We start from the raw sequence: 20,683 nt of genomic DNA, 5'->3' as shown, positions 1-20,683 counted from the left end.
AGGACTGGGGGAGTGGTAGGAGCTTGACGACAGCTCTGTGACTACACACACGCACACACACACACACACAGACACTCACAGGCCGTGGGCTTGACACTGGCCTCTTCTCAAAGCAAGCTGGGGGATAAAAGAATCAGTGGGGATGTGAACAGAGCAGAGATGGAGAGATGAGGACAGAGCAGAGATGGAGAGATGAGGACAGAGCAGAGATGGAGAGATGAGGACAGAGCAGAGATGGAGAGATGAGGACAGAGCAGAGATGGAGAGATGAGGACAGAGCAGAGATGGAGAGATGAGGACAGTGGAGAGATAGAGAGACAGATATCAGATCGTCTGATCTGGGCTCCGACACAAGAGGGCTCACACTCCAAAGCAAAACCCATAGGGGGTGAATTCTAAATCTCCTCTCCAGCACTCTCTCCCTTCCCCTCTTTCTCTCCCTCCCTCCCTACTCTCCCCCCTCTCCTGTCCGTCTCCTCCCTTCTGTTTTCCTTCCCCTATTTCATTTTTCCCTTCTCCCTGCGCTCCTTGCTCCCTTACGCTCTCTCATTTTCTTCTCTTTCTTCCTTGTCTTCATTTCTCCTGTCCCTAACATATCCTCTCTCCTTCCCTCTAGTCTTGTGCCAACATGTCCTTTCTCTCACCCCCTCTCTCTCTCTCCCTCCCTACTCTCCCCCGCTCCTCCCCTCTAGTCTTGTGTCTTCATGTCTATTTCTCACCCCCTCTCCGTTTCTCTCTCTTTCTCCCTGTCAGTCCATCATTACCTCCCTTCCTCTTTTTGTATACATCTCAGTCTCTCCCACTACTCCCCCCGTGTTCCTCTTGGTTCCTCCTCCCATCCCCCCTCTAACCCAATACCCCCCCCCTGTCTTTCTTCTTCTCTCAAGCTGTCTGTCAGATAACACAGGGGCTTCTTTGTGCCAGCTGAGATAGAATGGAGAGTAACACGGTGGTGTGGAGACTGAGTCGGCTCCCTGCTGTACGCCTCAGCCTTCTGCCTGGACCTCCTCTGACAGATCCATTTACACTGACAGCTCCAAGGAGCTACGCCCTCAGTAACTTCAGTCCAGTTGGAGTTTGGAAGTAAATGATTTCACTTGAGTTCCTGTGAGATCACAGACAGGAGCCACTGCTTGTTTTAAAAGGAGGCGTGGCCTGATTAAGCCACCATTGACGTCTCAATGAAACAGTTCCAAAGCCCTGGTCAGATTTGGTTTAACATTTTTTATGAAGATGTTGATATGTGCGATATGGACTGGAATACCTCCCGTATTACAGAGCATTCAGTGACACTTCATTTAAACAAATTGTTGATTCTCTGGGATCGCTTCATAGGCTCAGTCTCTAAATGCCATATGAAATGCGAATTCATTTATCTGAGTGAAGCAATAATGTCAGTTTTCTGCGAAAATTTTGAATTTTCTTAATTCTCAAAATGGGTGGATTTTGCCAGTTTAGTTGTTAAATAGGTTTGGGGATTCTAGATTGAAAATGGTTGTCTAGCATCATTGTGCTCTAGTGATTCCTTGTCATCGCCAGGGAGATCAATCAAGGTAGAAGGCCAATGACTGCACTTCCTTTGGTGCTTCCAGTATATACTTCTTGGTTCAGCATGCAGCATGAAAATAATTTAAATGACATCAGATGTGCTTTGGAAGACACATCTCAACATCTGCTGGAGGTTGTTGCAATGTAGCAAGGCCTTAATCTTGAATTGGATGTCACAATAATGGGGAGAAAATTGCTTATAACCTAATGAACAGGTCATATGTCATGCTAAAGGATATATGACCTGTCCAATAGGATGATACTATCATATGACCTGTCCAATAGGATGATACTATCATATGACCTCTCCATTAGGATGATACCATCATATGACCTGTCCAATAGGATGATACTATCATATGACCTGTCCAATAGGATGATACTATCATATGACCTGTCCAATAGGATGATACTATCATATGACCTGTCCAATAGGATGGTACCATCATATGACCTGTCCAATAGGATGATACTATCATATGACCTGTCCAATAGGATGATACCATCATATGACCTGTCCAATAGGATGATACTATCATGTGACCTGTCCAATAGGATGATACTATCATATGACCTGTCCAATAGGATGATACTATCATATGACCTGTCCAATAGGATGATACTATCATGTGACCTGTCCATTAGGATGAGACTATTATATGACCTGTCCAATAGGATGATACTATCATATAACCTGTCCAATAGGATGATACTATCATATGACCTGTTCAATAAGATGATACTTTCATATATCCTGCCCCAATAGGATGATATTATCATATACTAGCACATGTCCTGTCTACTAGGTTGATACTGTCATGTCTGTAGGTGCCCACATGGGATGTGGTTAGTTTGTTGTTTCTGAACATATTGGACTGCCGCGGTCACACGTGTGCCATCTGCCCTGGTCTCTAGGGAGTGAGCACTGATATCAGGAGCCATTAGTCACCGCTGCGACAGGCCAGCCTGGCCAACAGCCTCTCCCATTGGCTTAGACCAAGACTGGACTATTCTGATGGTTATGTTCCAACACCTCTGCTGCTGCATGCCTCTTATGCCTTCAGAGGACAGTGAGAGCCAGGGGGAGGCAGGGGAGGCGGGGGGAGAGCTCAGCATGTGTTCCCATGTTGAACAGGTATGGGCTGAATTGCAGTGTGCTGTGTTCAGAACTATGCCCTGTGCAGATCTACAGTGAATTTGAATTATCCAGGTTGCCCTTGTTAGATGCAGTTTACCATAGTGCACCTGGTTTTATCACGGGTGACAGGTTTTGCACTCAGCCCTCTTTGCTCTGTCAGGGTGAAGGATGGCCAAACGTAGGAGGAAAAACAGCGTTTTATTCATTTATAAAGCCCTTTTGCAAAACTCCCACATTACCTGACATCTTTACCAAACCATGTGAAAGTAAATGTTTACCGTGGCACATCAAAGGGATGACTGTCTGTTACTGACATTGTCTGTAGCTTCAGAGTTAAGAAAAACACTGCTTTGCTTTGTTGCTCTTCGTATATGGAAAGACTCTTGGGCAGTTCAGAGTTGATTCAAGACCTTTGTGCTGAGGAACATGATTGTTTTTCATTTGTAGATATGATTTATTTTTATTAATCTAATTTGTATTCATAGTATTTTGTGTACAACAATACAAACTATGTCCTATTTGTGATATATGTACGTTTTTTTGAGTGTCATTTAACAAGGTAAGTTGTTAAAGGATAAATTCTTATTCACACTTATGACCTGGGTGAACATTACAGGCAATTTGGGTTAAGTGTCTTGCTGTGGAACAGAGTGATATAGCTTCCACTTTGATGGTTGCGGGATTTGAACTAGTGACCTTCTCCACACTAGGCAGGTGCCCTGACCACTAGGTCACCTAAGATGTAGGGCTCCTCTGGAAGAGACCAAGGTCTCCTAAAACAATGTAATACAAAGTCAAAGTCTTTATTTATCAAATGCACCGAATTGCACAGCGTCATTCTGAGCAATGGAGTTCCTGTCACATGACATCTACGTAGTCAGAATTAAGAAATGTTTAAAGCAAAAATATACGTAACATTGTAAACTAGCAGCAATTTCAATGAGTTTAGAATGGGAATATGAACAATATGTGCAGAAGTATTGAATATTTTAAATATAAGTGTCATCTGCCTATGAATGGTATATTTTATATTTTCTAATGTACATTGAATGTACACAGAAAGACATCAGAGCATTTGACTTAATTGTCTTGCCTCTTAATTAAATAACGATGTAATGAATTTGATGGCTTCATTTCTTGAAAAATTTACAGTGGGTCATTGTGTTTTTCTGGTGGATGCCAGAATGATGACGTCCTATTGGTTCTGTGACTTCACAGTTGCACAGTGGCCGAGGCCAAGAAAAGCTGCTATATTGTTTAAACTGTTATATTTGTTGCCCACACACAGAAGCTTGATAATGTGACGTCATGATGTCCCTTATGATGAGGTATTCATCTTTTTTCCTCACACTGTCAGGTCCTGACTATGGGGTACCTCTAGGCAACACTGTGTGCTTGGGGGTTATAGTCAGGGCCTGACAGCAGAGGTGCCTCTAAGCATCTGTGCACTTCACTTTTGGCCGTCCCCAATTAGAGGCAGCTGTCCCGCTGCCTCTCATTGGGGACCCTATTTAAGTTCTAAGTGCTGGTTGCTACCCACATTTTATTTGTTGTTATAGTAAGCTAAATAAAAAGGGGGGGGGGGGGGTGAGAGGGAGAGAGAAATGATCCTTGCTCTGCGCCTTGTGTCCTGCCTACCCTCAACTGTGACATATACAGCTTGTCTTATGTTGACTTAATCAAATGCCATGGATTCCACTTAACTTAAGTGCAGGCTGAAATTACACAAATCTTAAACAATAAACCTGTAAATAATGTAGATAATGGAAAATAAAAAACATAGACAAACAAGTCATATTTGTGAAAAAGGTTTGTGCACCTAGTTTTGTGAAATTGTTTTAATTTAGTGGTAGCATATCTGCAACACAAGTTCTTGAGCAAGCTGTTTATGTCAGAGGATGTTAAGAAATCTAGTTAGTTTTACCAGTAACATGATTAGCTTCAGATAGCTAGCTAAGGGATTGTTCGCTGATTTGTGGTGGCGTGAAAATATTTCAAGGAGCGAGATTGAGTTCATAGCTCAAGTAATTAAAACTTTTCAACATCCCTTTGGTTATGAGGAGAAGTGAAATGAGCGATCTTGGCACGGCTTTTAATCTTCGAGTGACCACAATTCTGCCCTGTATCTCAATGGTCACGCCAGAGCGGTCAGTCCTAAAGACGGTGGACACAACAAAAGCAGCCATGACACAGGCGGTTCCCGTGAATGCATATTCTCTCTGGTGACGCTCTAACGTCGTGACCCCTGTGTGCAGACGGACGCGGCGCTGATGTACGACGCGGTGCACGTGGTGGCCGTGGCGGTGCAGCAGTCCCAGCAGATCACCGTCAGCTCGCTCCAGTGCAACCGCCACAAACCCTGGCGCTTCGGAGCACGCTTCATCAGTCTCATCAAAGAGGTACCTCAGCGCTTTCTGTGATTATGTCTCATTGTCATAACGCTGAATTGAGTGAGTACGACTTAATGTAATCAAGTGAGCGTGACTGTTGCAAGTTTTTAAGTTGATAGGCCAGTCTATTCGCATCCCACAAAGCCTCTCTTCTTTAAAGTGCTGGCTTGACCTTTGAAACGGCTTTTCCTGTTCAGCACTGTGCCCACCGATTATTCATTCTAATGTGCTGTAGTGTTGGATGGCCAACTACAGTATAAACACAGAGTTCTTGGTTCCATTTCAAATCGGTCAGTTGTGGTGAAACACTGGGCCTTCATGTTACTTTGTGAATTGACAGGGTTTAAACAAAACAGACTGAACCACCAACCTTGGCTGGACCCCCCCCCCCCCCATCCTTTTGAACGATAAATGTCAACCCACAAACCTATCTCAGCATGTCTATATCATACCAAAACTGTCAATTTATGACCATAATTCAGCATTTCTACATCAAAGCATAACTATGAAATCAATCATATTTTGGCATGTCAATATCTAAACACGACAATCAAATCATAGTCACACTGTATCTCGGCCTGTCAACATGAAAATATAACTATTAAACAGTATCTCAGCGCATCCACATGAAAAACATTGTACATCTCTCCGACAGCCTTCTCTGAGGTCCGATCCATTGTGCCTGATGTGAGCCCAGTAATTGTGTTCTCTGTGTTAGGGTGGGTAATTTGCAGAATGAGACACTGTCCTGCACACACCCCACCCCCCACACGCGCGCACACACAGAAACACACACACGAACACACACAAACACACTCACAGACACACCATATCTCCCCCCATGTGTTCTCTGATCCTCCAATCACTTTGAAGTGAAACTTCAACCATAGGCAACTTCTGCGAGTGTAATGACCTTTTTCTACCTGTCAAACAGCCCTGTGGTTCTCCCCTCTATTGTTGGCTGCTGTGTTTGAATGCAGAAATACATGAGACAGCCAAATGAAATGTCTTGCTAATTAACGAACACATTGTGGGGCTTTGGTTTTTGGGATGGGAATAAAACGAAAGAGCATGTGGGCTTATGGGTAATTGAGGGAATTTTTTGTTTACACATTTTGACTCGTGTGTGTTTGAATGTCTGTCTGTGTCTGTGTGTGTATGTGTGTCTATGTGTGTCCACCCAACTCTCTACAGGCCCATTGGGATGGTTTGACTGGACGTGTCCTGTTCAACAAAACCAATGGACTGAGGACAGACTTTGACCTAGACGTCATCAGTCTGAAGGAGGATGGACTGGAAAAGGTTTGTGTGTGTTGTGATATTCTAAAAATACAAGTTGGGACCAGAAATCCTCAAAAATATAATAAAACCTGAGTTGGTCCCCTCAAAGATTTTGTGGTCTCCACTGGGAAAAGTGCTAGGTCCAACTTAGGGGTCTTAGGTTAGAGTACACCTTACAACTGAGGTAAGTGTTAGAGTTGCGGTTACTCTTAGGATTAGGCATTACAGGTTAGGTCTAAAACTAGGGTTAAGAATTAGGTTAAGGCATGCAGGTTAAGTTATACAGTAGAGGTTAGGGTTTCGGTAAGGTTTAGGATTGGGGTGTAGGGAACTGGAAAAATCTTTTTATCTTCCCCATAAACAAAAATGTACAGTATGTGTTTGTGTGTTCGACAGCCAAAGACATTTTGGGCTGTTTATCTGCCTTTCAACATTCCCAAGAATTTCTCCATGAGTTCTTGTAGTTTACTCCTACGTAAGGTTGAGTTGTGGTTTGAACACACCAAGACGTCTTTTGTGTCACACATATAAAGAAATCCAAAACGTTGGACCTGTTGTGTGGGTGGTTATAGGTTTGGAGTTATTATAGCAGGATTGAGTGTGTTTTCAAGCTATCAAAAGGTAACAGTTTGAACGATTTAAAAGTTCCAGTTTAGAATGTTCAAGCTTTCATTCCGCTGGAACTGCGTGGCCACGGAGCGGGAGAACGAAGTGGCGCTGTGAGAGCAAGCCTTCCGGAAAGTGTTAACAAATTGCCTGGCAGCACCGTGCGGGGAGCACAGCTTTATCACCACATTGCCTTCGGAAACTATGCAGGCCCCTTCACTTTCTCCAGATTGTTTTGTGTCGTAAGCTTCATTTATAATTGATCAAATTAAAAGGGAAAAAAGGTCTGCCATCGATCTACGCAGGGTACTCCACGATGGCAGAGCAAAAACACGTTTCTTTCCATTCATCCAAAATGAACACAGAAATACATCTGATGTAAGTATGTATTCAGACCCTTGGCTAAGACACTCCAAAGTTGAGCGCAGATGCATCCTGTTGAAAATACTGGCACAACCAACAGCAGCAGCATGTTCCTGCATCCCATATGTAAGGGGAGAGTCTACCAAGAGACCTGGTTCATGCATCACTGCTTTAATTTCAGAGATGTCTGCTCAGTTCAGGAAGGCAGAAAAAGACGGTGCTACGAGAAGCCCAGACCAAAGCCATGCTGAGCCGGGAGAAGTGGGGAAGCTTGAGGCCCTGAAGTCTTGCCCGGAGTGCTTGATCGCTGGCAGTGAAACTCACCGGCGACCTCATCAGCTGACCAAACTAGGGGAGACTGAGGCGAAAGTGCAGCAGGTGATCCAGGAGCGTCGTGATCAAGGCTGAATAGATCAAACACTCAGTAGGGCTCGGCAAGGCAGTTGCAGAGCGGGAGTGAGTTCGTGGTCAGCGTGTTGGCATCATCTGCCCTGGTTCACTCCATTGAGGTAGAGCTCTCAATGAGGCGTGCTGAAGGCCTTACCAAAGAGCTGGAGCAGGAAATCAATGTGGTGCAGAAGAGAAGCTTAAGGAGCTTTCACATACTGAGGAGCCCCTCCATCTCCGTAGAACCTCTTCAGCCTCCCTCCCAAAGCGAACCGGTCTGCGATCGGTGTTTAGGGCGATCTGAGAAGGGTGACTGTGAGGAGAGCACTCTTCACTGGTGGAACCAAAGTTGCCTGATCCTGAACTGAAGTAGATTCTAGTCAGTGTGTGTCTCCTGGCCTGAATAGAGCACAGCCTAAGACAGAACGACAGCACAGCCAGTCGTATTCTGTCTGAGTAAACAACCACAGAGACTTGAGAGACCAAAGACAGAACCTTCCTGAACAACCTGAAGAGTTTCTCCTGGTGTTCCCAGGATCTCCCAGCGTGCCTGAGACGGGGAAAGAGTGGCTTGTCCTCTGGGAGATTTTAGACTGCATGGAGTGACATTAAAGTGGTTATATTCCCTGAGTCTGGGCAATGTGGCACGGCGAGTTGGGGGTGAGGTGGGGGCGTTTGTGGATTATCAGGAGCTCCTGGACACCATTTATGATGTGAAGGTGAGGTGTCATCGAGGTGTCTCTCCTGCACTGGCCGCTCCGTCGCTGACAAACTCTCCCCGTACTTTCTTTCCATTCTCCATGGCGATGTGAATGCCACCTTGTGTAATGAGCCAATTAACATTCCAGGGTTGTTCCGTTGCTTGAATAATGATGCACTACTTGAATGCAGTTCTTGGAGGGATCTTTATGTTTGGTTGTTTCCTGTTGTTTGAGAGGACACTGGCGTGGCGTCGCCTTGGGGAAAATAACAGCATTTCTAGTCCAGGTCAAGTCCAGGTCAAGTTATTTTATACCAAAAGGCTTGAATGATAATGCAGGCCTTCAGATGACTACAATAAGAGCAATGCTGTGCGCGTGCATGCGTGTGTGTGCGCGCATCTGTGTGTATGTGTGTGTGTGTGCGCGCGCGCGCGCGTGTGCGTGTGTATCTGAGCGGGAATGTATACAAAGATAGCTAGGCCTCATATGATACAAGGTTGACACATCATTCTCACCAACAGATCGGAACTTGGGACCCTCCCAGCGGTCTGAACATGACGGAGAACCACAAGACCAAGACCACCAACATCACCGACTCCCTGGCTAACAAATCCCTGCGTGTCTCCACCATCCTGGTAAAGCCATATCTGTCTGGGTCTCCCTCTGTGGCCCTACTCAGGCGCACCGCAGCTGAAGCCATTGCAATGAGAGACTTAACCCAATTAGTACTCTCAAGGATGTGAACAGTGGCAGACTGGCATTTGTAACCCACCAGCCCAGTTTGTTGCTGAAACAGTCTCTCAACATACAGTATCTCTCTGCTCTTCAGTCATCATTCCCTTTCTGCTTTCATCCACCTCCTCTTTCCTCTCCCTCTCTCAATCCTTTTCCCTCTCCCATCTCTCCCATCTCTCTCTGAACCTTTTCTCCCCCTCCCTCCCTCCCTCCCTCACTCCCCGCCCATCCCTGTATTTCCCGAACAGGTGGAGCCTTATGTGATGTTCAAGAAGTCAGACAAGCCGCTGTACGGCAACGACCGCTTTGAGGGTTACTGCATCGACTTGCTCCGTGAGCTCTCTGGAATACTGGGGTTCCGATATGAGGTGAGCGCCCCCCCCCCCCCAGCATCTCCAGTGGCCGCGTGGGCGAGGTTTCATCCCTACGGGAAACCAGCACGAAGCTGAGTGCATTTATTACTGAGTGGCCCCGAAATGGCATATGTCAATTATTATTATTATTATTATTATTATTAGGTGCGCCTGGTGGAGGATGGCAAGTACGGGGCGCTGGAGGAAAGCACCGGCCAATGGAACGGCATGGTCAGGGAGCTCATCGACCACGTAAGTAGTTTGGAGGGTACCGCTGTCATGGTAACTGTGGTTATTAGTGGTTACCGCGCTCACAAGTATACGGTTGGCCGGGTAATGGATGCACGGCATCTCCGCGGTGGTCAGGTTCTGTTCCGTCCGTACGGGGCTTAACTGTGCAACGCTGATTAAGAGGGAGCATATTTTTTCCCCCACAATCCTGTGCAGATCCTAATTCAGGTAAGTCATATTTGACAGTGGGAGGGTTAACCTTTCTGAAAGGCCCCATCTGACTTTTCCCCCATTTAACCAACTGCTGACCTGTGCTGACCTCTGATTGGTGGACTACCAATTTAATTGGCTCTGATGTCACACCACAGTCTCTGATTGGTGGACTCTTGACACTGAGCCCCATCTCCGTCCACAGAAAGCGGATCTGGCGGTGGCTCCTCTGGCCATCACCTACGTGAGGGAGAAGGTCATCGACTTCTCCAAGCCCTTCATGACCCTGGGGATAAGCATCCTCTACCGCAAGCCCAACGGAACCAACCCGGGCGTCTTCTCGTTCCTCAACCCCCTCTCGCCTGATATCTGGATGTATATTCTGCTGGCTTACTTGGGTGTCAGTTGTGTGCTGTTTGTCATAGCCAGGTAACATGCCATCCTTCGCCCCTTCACCAAACAGACAGTGGCTTTTATCTCCCGCGCGCCTTGAGACTAGTGCCAGCTCAGAGTGTGAATTTATTATACCTGTGAAAGTGAAAGTCTGTGTCTCTCTGGGGAGTTTTGACAGCGTGTGAATTATGTCCGGCTGACAGAGGGAGGAGTATATGTCCTTAAGCTCCAGGGAAGCTCATGTAGAGTCTGGTGGACCCACCTGGGCTTAACTCCAGACAGAGAGAAACGTGGAACAATAATGTGAAGCCAAGCCAAGTTACTGTCCAAGTAGGTTGTCGTGGACGTCTGATGGAAACCTCGTAATCTAATTTTAGTCAATAAAACAAAACCATGTTAAGAGTAGTAGCTACAGCACATCTCAGTGACTCCCTTCAGGTCGGAGCATTTCACAATTGTAGGAGCGGAAAAAATGAGCTCAACATTTTTGTTTTATGACTTGATGTTCATTATAGCCATCGTCTTTCCTATTTCCTGAGAAGATTACATTTCCTGTATTAAGTTTTCATGAGCCTTAGAGGACCTTCGTTTCTCGCATTTACAGAACTACTTCAAAGTTGTTTGCATGTCGTAAGTAATTCGTGGCACTGGTTGCAAAAGTACCTTTATTAGAAGCTTTCTTTCACATCCCAAAATGTTTTTCTTTAGATGATTACAATCTCGTTATTTCACCTCTTTCCTTACAGAAAACAGGTTTCCAATCAGAATTTTATGTTGTGATGTTTATTATTATTTTTTTACCTGCTGGTTAGTATCATCAACTCGTTTGAAGCATTGCTTACTAATCTTTTATAGAAAATGTTTCATTAATCCCAGAACTCTGGGGTGACAGCTGATAGGTCCATTTTGGTATGGCCCAGAGAGTTCTGTGGTTAATGCAATTTTTCAGATGTTACTTGGCTCTATGATCACTTGAGATGAAGGCAACAACTGCCACCCAAGTTGGTTCAGAATATGCACTTTTCTTTCATTGTCAGCAATTTTCAAGGTATGTCGGGTAAGTTTTAAATTTATTTTTCTAATGGCCTTAAGATGAAAATGATACTTTTGTATATTAGATTCGTTTTGCTATTTTTTATTCTGCCAAATTAACATATTTATTTTGAACTTTGCACCATTTTGAAGTCCAATTTCCGCTTAAGGCCTTGAATCGAGTATCAACACTTGAGACATGTCCTGCGATGCACATGTCGCCAAGCCTTTCCACTTCTTAACACATTGCCTGCTCATCCAGGAAGTGCTTGCCAGCACCTCAACACTTGGAGGAGAACACATTCTCGCTGATTGCAGGTGTGCAATTAACCTCCCACAAGGAGTCGCTGGTGCAAAATCAGACAACCTCATCGGGCCTCCCTGTTGGAACTGTCTTTGTAGCGTGACCAGGGTTTAAGAAAATCCAAGAAAACTCAGGTTCTGATCCGAGTAAATGTATTAGACTGCTTCATTAGATGACCTGTTCTCTGTATTCTGTCTGAGTGCTGATGTGCAGCGGCTCAGAGACGCCGTACATTCTTCCCCCCAGGCGTCAACTTGCTGAGTTGAGCTCTCTCATAATTGTAGTATTGACCATTCAACAAACACATTGATTTGTTAAGTCCCTATTATGCTGGGGATATTGTATTCTTTAATCCCCTGGAAAGTGAGTCAGTAGTGCAGCTAAACATGAAGAAATCTCACTAATAAAGTAGTAAAACCTTCAGATCGCCAAGGATTTAAGAGCCTGTTCAAACTACAACCTGAAGGTCCCAAAGAAAGTACTTTTCTACATTCCACAAAATTGTGTTTCTTTTATGTTCCTAACCTCAACTGTCGTGTGGAGTCTAGCTCTGTTTTCTGCTAAATTTATTCTTTGCTCTTCCCTTTTTACAACTTTTGCTATTCACACATGCATTCACAATCGTAAAGCACGAACTGAATCTCTAAAGATATTTCAGAGAACCCGGGCCGATGCAGGCACAATAGGGGCTCTATGGGAGCATATGGAGTCGTTCCTGGTTATGGATCACACACTAGATAAGCACAAATCACAGTGTGGCTCACCTCAGGCTTGTGCCTACACACACACACACACACACACACACCTCCCCTCAGATGAGAAAAGTGAGGAAACAGATCTATAGAGAGTAATTGAATCCAACAGACTGCTAATTAGATGGTGCCTGTTTGGTTGTTGTGTCCAGGGAGACAAAACCAGACTAGACCAGAACAAACAGACCAGACCAGAACAAACAGACCAGACCAGACGAGAACAAACAGACCAGACCCGAACAAACAGATCAGACCAGAGCAAATAAACCAGATTTGATTGAACCAGACCAAACCAGACCAGAGCAAACAAACCAGACCAGAACAAACCAGACCAGACCAGAACAAACAGACCAGACCAGAGCAAATAAACCAGACTTGATTAAACCAGACCAGACCAGAACAAACAGATCAGACCAGAACAAACTAACCAGATCAGACCAGAACAAACAGACCAGAACAAACAGATCAGATCGGACCAAACCCTCTGCACCAAAATAGAATAGACCAGAACAGATCAGACCAGGCCAAATAAACCAGACCAATCAGAATAGACTAGAACAGATCGGACCAGATCAGAACAAACAGACCAAACCAGAAAAAAGAGACCAGCTCAGACCAGAACAAACAGACCAGATCAGACAAGACCAGGACAAAAACACCAGATCAGATCAGACCAGACCAAACAGATGAGATGAGGAGTAGAGGAGACCCAGGAATCCTTTTGTTATTCTGTGTGGAACTCGGCATGTCCCCTGTCTGAGATGTATGTCTGGCTGTGTGTATTTGTGTGTGTCTCTTTGTGTGTGTCTATGTGAGTGTGTGTCTGTGTGTGTGTGAGGTGACCTCACATTCTCATGTTGGACACCCCTCTCCTGTGGTAATCAGTGTGCAGAACACGGCCCAGAGGAATACAGAGGCGGAACGCAGACCGAAAGGTCGCACAGCCCAACCTCTCACACACACAATCTGTGCCTCCCTGTCTGTCTCTCTCTCACAAACACACACACACACACACACAATGAGGTCCACACTGTCACACACTGCAATGTCTCACACACACACACACACACACACAGTGCCCCAGGAGACCTTGAGCAGGCGCGCACAGCCGGCGGTCGTGGCTACAAGGAGACGGAGCTCATTGACATTCCGGCCAATCAGGCTGCCTGATGGGGCTTACAGGAAGAATTATAGCGTGTCATCGTGGTCCCCAGAAATGAATCCCGTGTGGACGGTGTAGAGGGCAGCGGTAAAGAGAAGGCTTAATGACACCCTCCTCAAACGACGCCCTATTCACTCTCAAGTAGACTACACAGGGTTCCGGTCCAAAGAAATGCACTCTGTAAGGGTGCCGTTTGGGACTCCTCCGTGCGCTGTTACATGGCATTGTGGGTGTCGTCAAAAAAGGCCTTCTAAATGGCCTACCGTTTGTCATGTTTGTAGAATAAAAGTCCCCTTTATTACGCGGACCTATAAACACTGAGCAATGTCGCACTGTGGAGTGTGTTTACAGTTTGCCGTGCATGCAAATCAGGGACACAGAGCTGCCCGCACCAATCAGAGAAAGTGTACCCGGTGGAGGCGTTTTGGACGACGGGAATCTGTCTGGGCTCGAGCAGAACGGCGTGATCGCGGGCAGCAGCGGTTGTCGGTTTTTTGGTCATTGATCAGTTGGGTGGGCGCGAAGGAGGAGTTGAGTGTAGCCGTGATTTCAAGCCTTTAGGCAGGTCTTATGCAAGAGTTAAGTTAGCAGTTAATTTCACTCAAGCATGTAAGGGGCGATTTCTCAGACACAGGTTAAGTCTGTGAGAAAAGAGAATTCCATTGAGTTTGAGCTTCATTGCACTTGTCTAGGCTTAATCTGGGTCCATGAAACCAGTTATGAAGTTTGGCCATTTTTCTTCCTTCATTCAGACAACGGGACTTGAGAACAGCACAGCTTTGTCATAATAGTTGTGTGAAGAGCCTTTCCAACGGTTGACTGTGTAGGCCAATCATTCCTGTAGTCCTCGAGCTCCACCAATCCTGCACGTTTTTACTGACTCGGCCTGTGGAATCAGGTGAGTTTGTCAAGCCCACAACAGTCCACTCCTGGAAAAACTTGGTGATTTTGGGGCACTCGAGGACTCGTTGGAAGACATTGCTGTCGGCTGTATGTGAAACGACAGTTAACATGATCAATAATTTGTTGTGAAACGATGAGCTGGACTGTGGATTACGTTCCATCTTGTACATTGGAACAAAGCCCTGCTTTTCTTCAACGCCCTAAGGCTATTTGTGTAGTTCACTGATATTGGTGCTTGTAAAGGCGATGAGAGCCTGTATTTTATCGGGTCATCTTCCTCCTAGTTTATAAAACACCCCCAAACCATATTGGGTGCGCTGCTCACCCATGTCATTCACTCCTCTAACCCAATCACAGTAAGGTTCTGATGTCTGATTCTAACCCAATTACAGTAAGGTTCTGATGTCTGATTCTAACCCAATTACAGTAAGGTTCTGATGTCTGATTCTAACCCAATAACCATTGTACAGATTTTGTACAACAAATAATCTGTCCCTTTTTATGTACCACCTTATCCAGTTGTCTACTGAGCCCCCCGTTTTGACTGATCATTTCTGTTTTCACAATCATTTTGTGCAAATGAGTAACAAGTCGGTGTGCCAAAGATCTCGGTGTGCATCTTTAAGAGAATGAAAGCCATTATCCGAAGTGATACTTAGCAGATAATTGAGCAGGGCAGGGTAAAAGGGAACGACTGGAAGGAGGGAGTTGCTTAGCAATAGAGTGGAAGACAGCAGAGAGAGGAAGGTCGCAGGACTTGAGGTTGGTAAACACACGTCCATGGATGGTGCAACTCAGACTTGCTGAATTGGGTAAAGGTGCTTGTGCCTGTAACAGAGCCCACGTGGGAACCCAGAGGACCCTCCAGTTGATGAATCTCAATGAGCGCCAAAGATGATCAGGGATTGGGACGTTATCTCCAGTGACAGTGTTATTCCAGTGCATCGATCGGGCCCTCTCGCAATAAACTGCCGACATTTGAATACGTCAATATGTTTGGCGTGGGGGAAAGGGTAAATTATTTGTGTTTGGTCTCTCGACGAGTTGTGGAACCCTCAGGAGATAAAAGATCATAGCGGCTTCGATTTATGTTTCAGCACTTCTGCAATAATACGGTGCGGCTCACTGTTTTGAGGATTTCTTTTCGTGTCTTATCCGTGCGGAAGATCGTCAGTTTCTTCCCGACGTGTCATGTCTTAAGGTCGGCCAGCTCTGAGCACCGGCGGACGCGTGCCGGGGTGTGAAGAGCAGAGCGCCCCGGCCGGCGATGTCATTCTGTCTGACTGACCTGTCTGTTTGTGTTCTCTCGGCCACAGGTTCAGCCCATACGAGTGGTACAACCCCCATCCTTGCAACCCGGACTCGGACGTGGTGGAAAACAATTTCACGCTGCTCAATAGTTTCTGGTTCGGCGTCGGAGCTCTCATGCAGCAAGGTATTTACCTCAGCCTGCCGGTGGTCTGACATCTCTGTGTCCCGCTCTCTCTCTCTCTGGCGGCCAGCGGCCGGGGTTGAAGGCATGGCTGTGGGCCACACGTAGGGGTCGGCCTCTGGGTGTGCGCTGCCAGATGGAAAGAAAGAAAAGTGTTAGGAGGCATTTGTAAATGCCTCATAAGCGTCTATAAAGGCTTTGTTTGGACTAAGATGTTGCAGGAAATTTGAAGTGGAACCGACAGTAATGACCCTTTGCTTTCTGATGGAGTGTACAAGCAAGCTGAAGAAAGTGTATGATTTATAAATGGTTATTATTTTTCACATTTTGGGCAATGGTAGGTGGCCTAAGAAAGAAACTGCAGGGAGAAGTGAATCCTTTTCTTTGAACTTAACATTGAAATGATTATCCCAACCGGAGTAGAACATTTCAGTTGATACTGCAACAGACATTTCCATATAGATTGGTTCCTCTGTTCTTGAAACGGAATTTGACTGAAATTATGTTACTATTTATAGATTAAATGAGGTCGCCTTGCAATCCTGCCCACAGTATTTTTTGCTAAATCTTTAAGTAAAGAATTGCTGTGTAAAATATATCCGTCACATGACTAGGGAGATCCAAACCATTCTGGATCGTAATCCAGCCCTCTCACACATATATATATATATATTTATTTTTTATTTTTTTTATTTTACCATACCTGGAACTGTATAAGAAAACACAATGGTGGACGTAAATGATCTGAGCTGGATCCCTATGTTGTGGTTAGCCAATGAGCCCGTTGCTATAGCGTATCCTTTATCATATCGCCATTCTGCACATAAAGGCATTCAGGTGTCCACCACCCAGAGTCCTGTCCTGTTGTCCGCAGCCAATCAGCACAGAGAGAGGAGCGGGACGTGGGGTCAGGACCTGAGGTTGCCTTGAGTACATGGCAGTGAGACCCGACCTGGTTGTCTTTTATTTTAAGTTTTTTTATTGTAAAATGCCAACAAGTAACTTCGAAGGGGGGAGTGTATTTATGGTGACAGAATTTAAATTGAATTAGCACACCTTTGGGATTGGTTAATGGATATTCCCTGTTCCCACCAAGTAATCCTAATCTGGGACACCTAGCAACATTTCGTATTCAAATCCCTTTTGATGATCCACACACATAACAGAAACCACCCGGTACAAGCCTTAGCAGGAGGTGCCTATTGGGGATTTCTCCTCCCTGTTGCATCTGCTGGAAGTCCATGTGTCTGTCTCCACACCTTCTCCTCCCCTCAAAACCCAGGCTCCGAGCTCATGCCCAAGGCTTTGTCCACTCGGATTGTGGGCGGAATCTGGTGGTTCTTCACCCTCATCATCATCTCCTCCTATACGGCCAACCTGGCTGCCTTCCTCACCGTGGAGCGCATGGAGTCGCCCATCGACTCTGCCGACGATCTGGCCAAGCAGACCAAGATCCTGTACGGAGTGGTGGAGGACGGGGCCACCATGACCTTCTTCAAGGTAGCTAGCAGGGGGCAAACCGAAATGCCTGACCTCAGTTGAGCACCGTTTCCAGGTGTTGTGGTTTTACTTATCACCCAGACCGTATCTGCTATAGGAAAACACATCGAGACTAGAAACCTGTCAGGTGAAAATACAAACACAGGGGTTGTTCATGTTGGGTTGGAGCAAAAGTCTGCCGGATGGTTACGTTTTACGACTACAATACTACTGATAACTATGTAAGACATAATAATAATAATAATAAATATAACAAAATAATTTGTAATACTACAGGTAACAATATAGTACTATTTATAAGACCACTGATAACAATATAGGACCACTTGTAATACTGTTGGTAACGATATAATACTTGTAACAGTTGATGAGGCAGGACAGAAGCTCAGGGAGAACGGAAGATGTTTAGTAAAAGAACATAAACTATAACCAAAGGAAACACCACAAACGAGACGAAACAGTACTGCGTTTAATACTGTTTGTAACAATATAGGACTACTTATACTAATGATAACAATATAGCACTGCATATAAAACTGGTGATAACAATATAGGATTACTGATAACTATATTGAACTCCTTGTATTTCTTTTGATAACAACATACTCCTAGAAGTGCCATCATAAGAAAACAAATCTGTCAGGTTTTGACAGATTTAGTATCTTGAAAATAGCTTCCAGTTTCCCTGAAATGCGTCCGTGGGGACCCCAGTTTAGGGGTTTCTTTTCATTTAGTTCATTAAGTTCATTTATGTATAGTGTCTTTAGGGTGCAGAGGACAAACCAGATTTAGGGTCTCCAGGACAGTTGGACTGTATCCTTTCCTGTTTATTCTGTATCCTTTCCTTTAGGCAGTATCCTTTCCTGTTTATTCTGGTTTTAAGGGCTGTGTTGTGGACAATCCCAAGGGTTTCAATCAGTTAATCTTCCTCAATTAAACTAGCAGCCCCACTTTGTGTTAAGTTGTTAACCCGCTACTAAGTCCTTTAACATACAGGAAGGACTTGAGGGTTGAGTGTTAAACGCCACACGACTAATTGCTAGTCGTATTTGAAGTGTTTGCATTTCGTCATCGCCTGTCACTCCTCCCTATGGAATTTCTTTTTTGCAGAAGACAAAGATCTCGACCTACGACAAGATGTGGGAGTTCATGAACAGCCGGCGCTCGTCGGTGATGGTGAAAGACATTGAGGCGGGCATACAGCGCGTACTCACCTCCGACTATGCGTTCCTCATGGAGTCCACGACCATCGAGTTCGTCACGCAGCGCAACTGCAACCTGACGCAGATTGGGGGCCTCATCGACTCCAAGGCCTACGGAGTAGGAACGCCCATGGGTAATGTGCTTATCAGATACGTAGCTGGGTCTGTTTAATCCATGTGTCCGGTAGCACCTACGTCCAATCAAAGGAGAATATTTGGATGGTTGAATGGTTGGAGACAGATAGGGCTGATGCACTGTTTCAAAGTGCTTTTACAAAACACCCAGCCTGAAAGGCGGAAGAGCAAGCAGCAACCGGGTTGATGCACAGTTGTCAGGAAAAACGGGAAGAAACTTAGGAAGAAATCTAGAGAGGAGCAAGGCTCTGAGGGGTGTCCAGTCCACTTCTGGCAGTGCCAGGGGAACATTTTATGAGTACAAATTGTAATAATGGATAAATGCATGTGGGCTGTGCCTACTTTGGACAGATTTAGACACATTTAGAATGTGTGCAGTTTTGAAAATGTAATGCCCGACATTGATTCCGGAATATTTCTCTGATATTGCATTTGTTAACACTGTTCCACCTGACACATCCAGTATTTTACTGAAACAATAAACAGGGCTGTTTTGGAGCTAACTAATATATTAGGTATGTACATGTTCCGGACGATGAGAATTCCAGGAGAATCTCGACAGCAGTGGTTTTCAAACCTGTCCTCTGGGACCCCCAGCCGGTCTGGGTATTTGAATTGCTCCTGAGCTAGCACACCTGATTCAACTTGTCTACTAATCCTCAAGCCCCTGACTAGTAAACGCGTCATGCTTCCCAAGGAGAGGTTTGAAAACCGCCGCTCTGCTGTACAGGACAGGTACTCTAGAGTTCGGTGAACCGATTTTTTGATGTTCAACTATTCATTTCCTCTTTTCGTTTCCCCTGTCGCTCTGAGATTATATCTAGTGATGTCAGAGGCAGGATGAAATTGAACGCAACACATTCTACCCATTGAAATACTGTTCATACAGTGGTTACAGTGAGGACAAAGTATACATCAACTTTCTTTCTTTCACCTATGTGTGCAAAATATGATGTAATTTAACAGGAAAAAACATACATAAAAACCTTGACGGGTTACATACAATTATGTTTTCTGGAAATCCAATGATAAGATTCCGATATGCACTCATTTCTTGCGTGTGGTTTTACTCCGTTCGGGTCGATGGAAACGCAACTTCCGCCCGGGCTCAGCGTGGACCGGCTGTGTAGACATCCAAGTTTTTTGTGGCCAGAACACATCTGCTCACTGTAACCTAAAATCAGGTCCAACTTGTTAATTAAAATGAACAAGATCTGACTCAAGATCTTGGCGATGTGACGCCCCTGTACAGGACTGCAGTTGAAGGACTGCCGACAGGGTCTTCAGAAGTCTCTGAGAAGCAAACCAGAACCATTTTGTTGTCCCCCCCCCCCCAAGTGCTGTGTATAATAGGTGAACATCTAATACACCCTGGAGACAGAAGTGGGTGGGTGTGTGTGTGTGGGGGGGGGGGGGTCACCAGGGTAAGTTCAGTCATGATAAACCCCCAACCTACCCAATAATGGCCTCATACTTCACCGTAATAACTTGAAAACACGGAGGAATAATTCTCTCCTTTCACGTCCAGGCCCGTCCACAGTTGATTACTAGTTGTGTGGTTATGGGTCTGTGAGAGTACTCTGGGCTGCTGATGGGGCTGGGCTGTTATTTCCATGCCATGATTGCTGTAGCGACATGAGGGGAAAACGATGTTCGTCAATCCAGATCCGCTGGATTACATTCACCCCTCCCCCCCTCCCCCCCACCCCCACTGATGAAATGTGTGGACACACCGGCGGCATTTCTCCCCTCGTAAACACAACAACAAAAAAATAAATAATAATAAAGCCTGTGCACTGCAGAACACACGCGTCACGCGCTGCCGAGTGCCGGCAATCTACCGGAATGACATGGAACACCCTGCCAGGGCTTCGCCAGTGCCAGTTCTGACGCATGCGTTGCTGTATATCGAAAGCAGGCGTCGA

General features: G+C 45.4%; 1 protein-coding gene across 3 annotated transcripts in view; it reads left to right on the top strand.

Annotated features, from left to right (window-relative positions):
- LOC105021682 (glutamate receptor ionotropic, kainate 2) overlaps nucleotides 1-20,683 on the top strand; it is a 90,525-nt gene that overhangs the window by 58,419 nt on the left and 11,423 nt on the right. For 2 of the 3 annotated variants that reach the window (XM_010889493.5, XM_034297031.1), the window contains exons 7-15: nucleotides 4,942-5,085; nucleotides 6,271-6,378; nucleotides 8,936-9,049; nucleotides 9,398-9,517; nucleotides 9,668-9,754; nucleotides 10,149-10,372; nucleotides 15,806-15,924; nucleotides 17,204-17,421; nucleotides 18,532-18,757. In XM_010889493.5, the coding sequence (XP_010887795.1) occupies nucleotides 4,942-5,085; nucleotides 6,271-6,378; nucleotides 8,936-9,049; nucleotides 9,398-9,517; nucleotides 9,668-9,754; nucleotides 10,149-10,372; nucleotides 15,806-15,924; nucleotides 17,204-17,421; nucleotides 18,532-18,757 (1,360 nt within the window). Of the gene's footprint in view, nucleotides 1-4,941; nucleotides 5,086-6,270; nucleotides 6,379-8,935; nucleotides 9,050-9,397; nucleotides 9,518-9,667; nucleotides 9,755-10,148; nucleotides 14,851-14,885; nucleotides 15,925-17,203; nucleotides 17,422-18,531; nucleotides 18,758-20,683 lie in introns of those variants that run through there. The other variant, XR_002197841.3, reaches the window with a different exon arrangement.

Source organism: Esox lucius, chromosome 14 (assembly GCF_011004845.1).
Source record: "Esox lucius isolate fEsoLuc1 chromosome 14, fEsoLuc1.pri, whole genome shotgun sequence".
In the NCBI taxonomy this organism is placed as follows: Eukaryota; Metazoa; Chordata; class Actinopteri; order Esociformes; family Esocidae; genus Esox; species Esox lucius.
The sequence above is the reverse complement of the archived record's forward strand: the minus strand, read 5'-3'. Positions and strand labels throughout refer to the sequence as shown.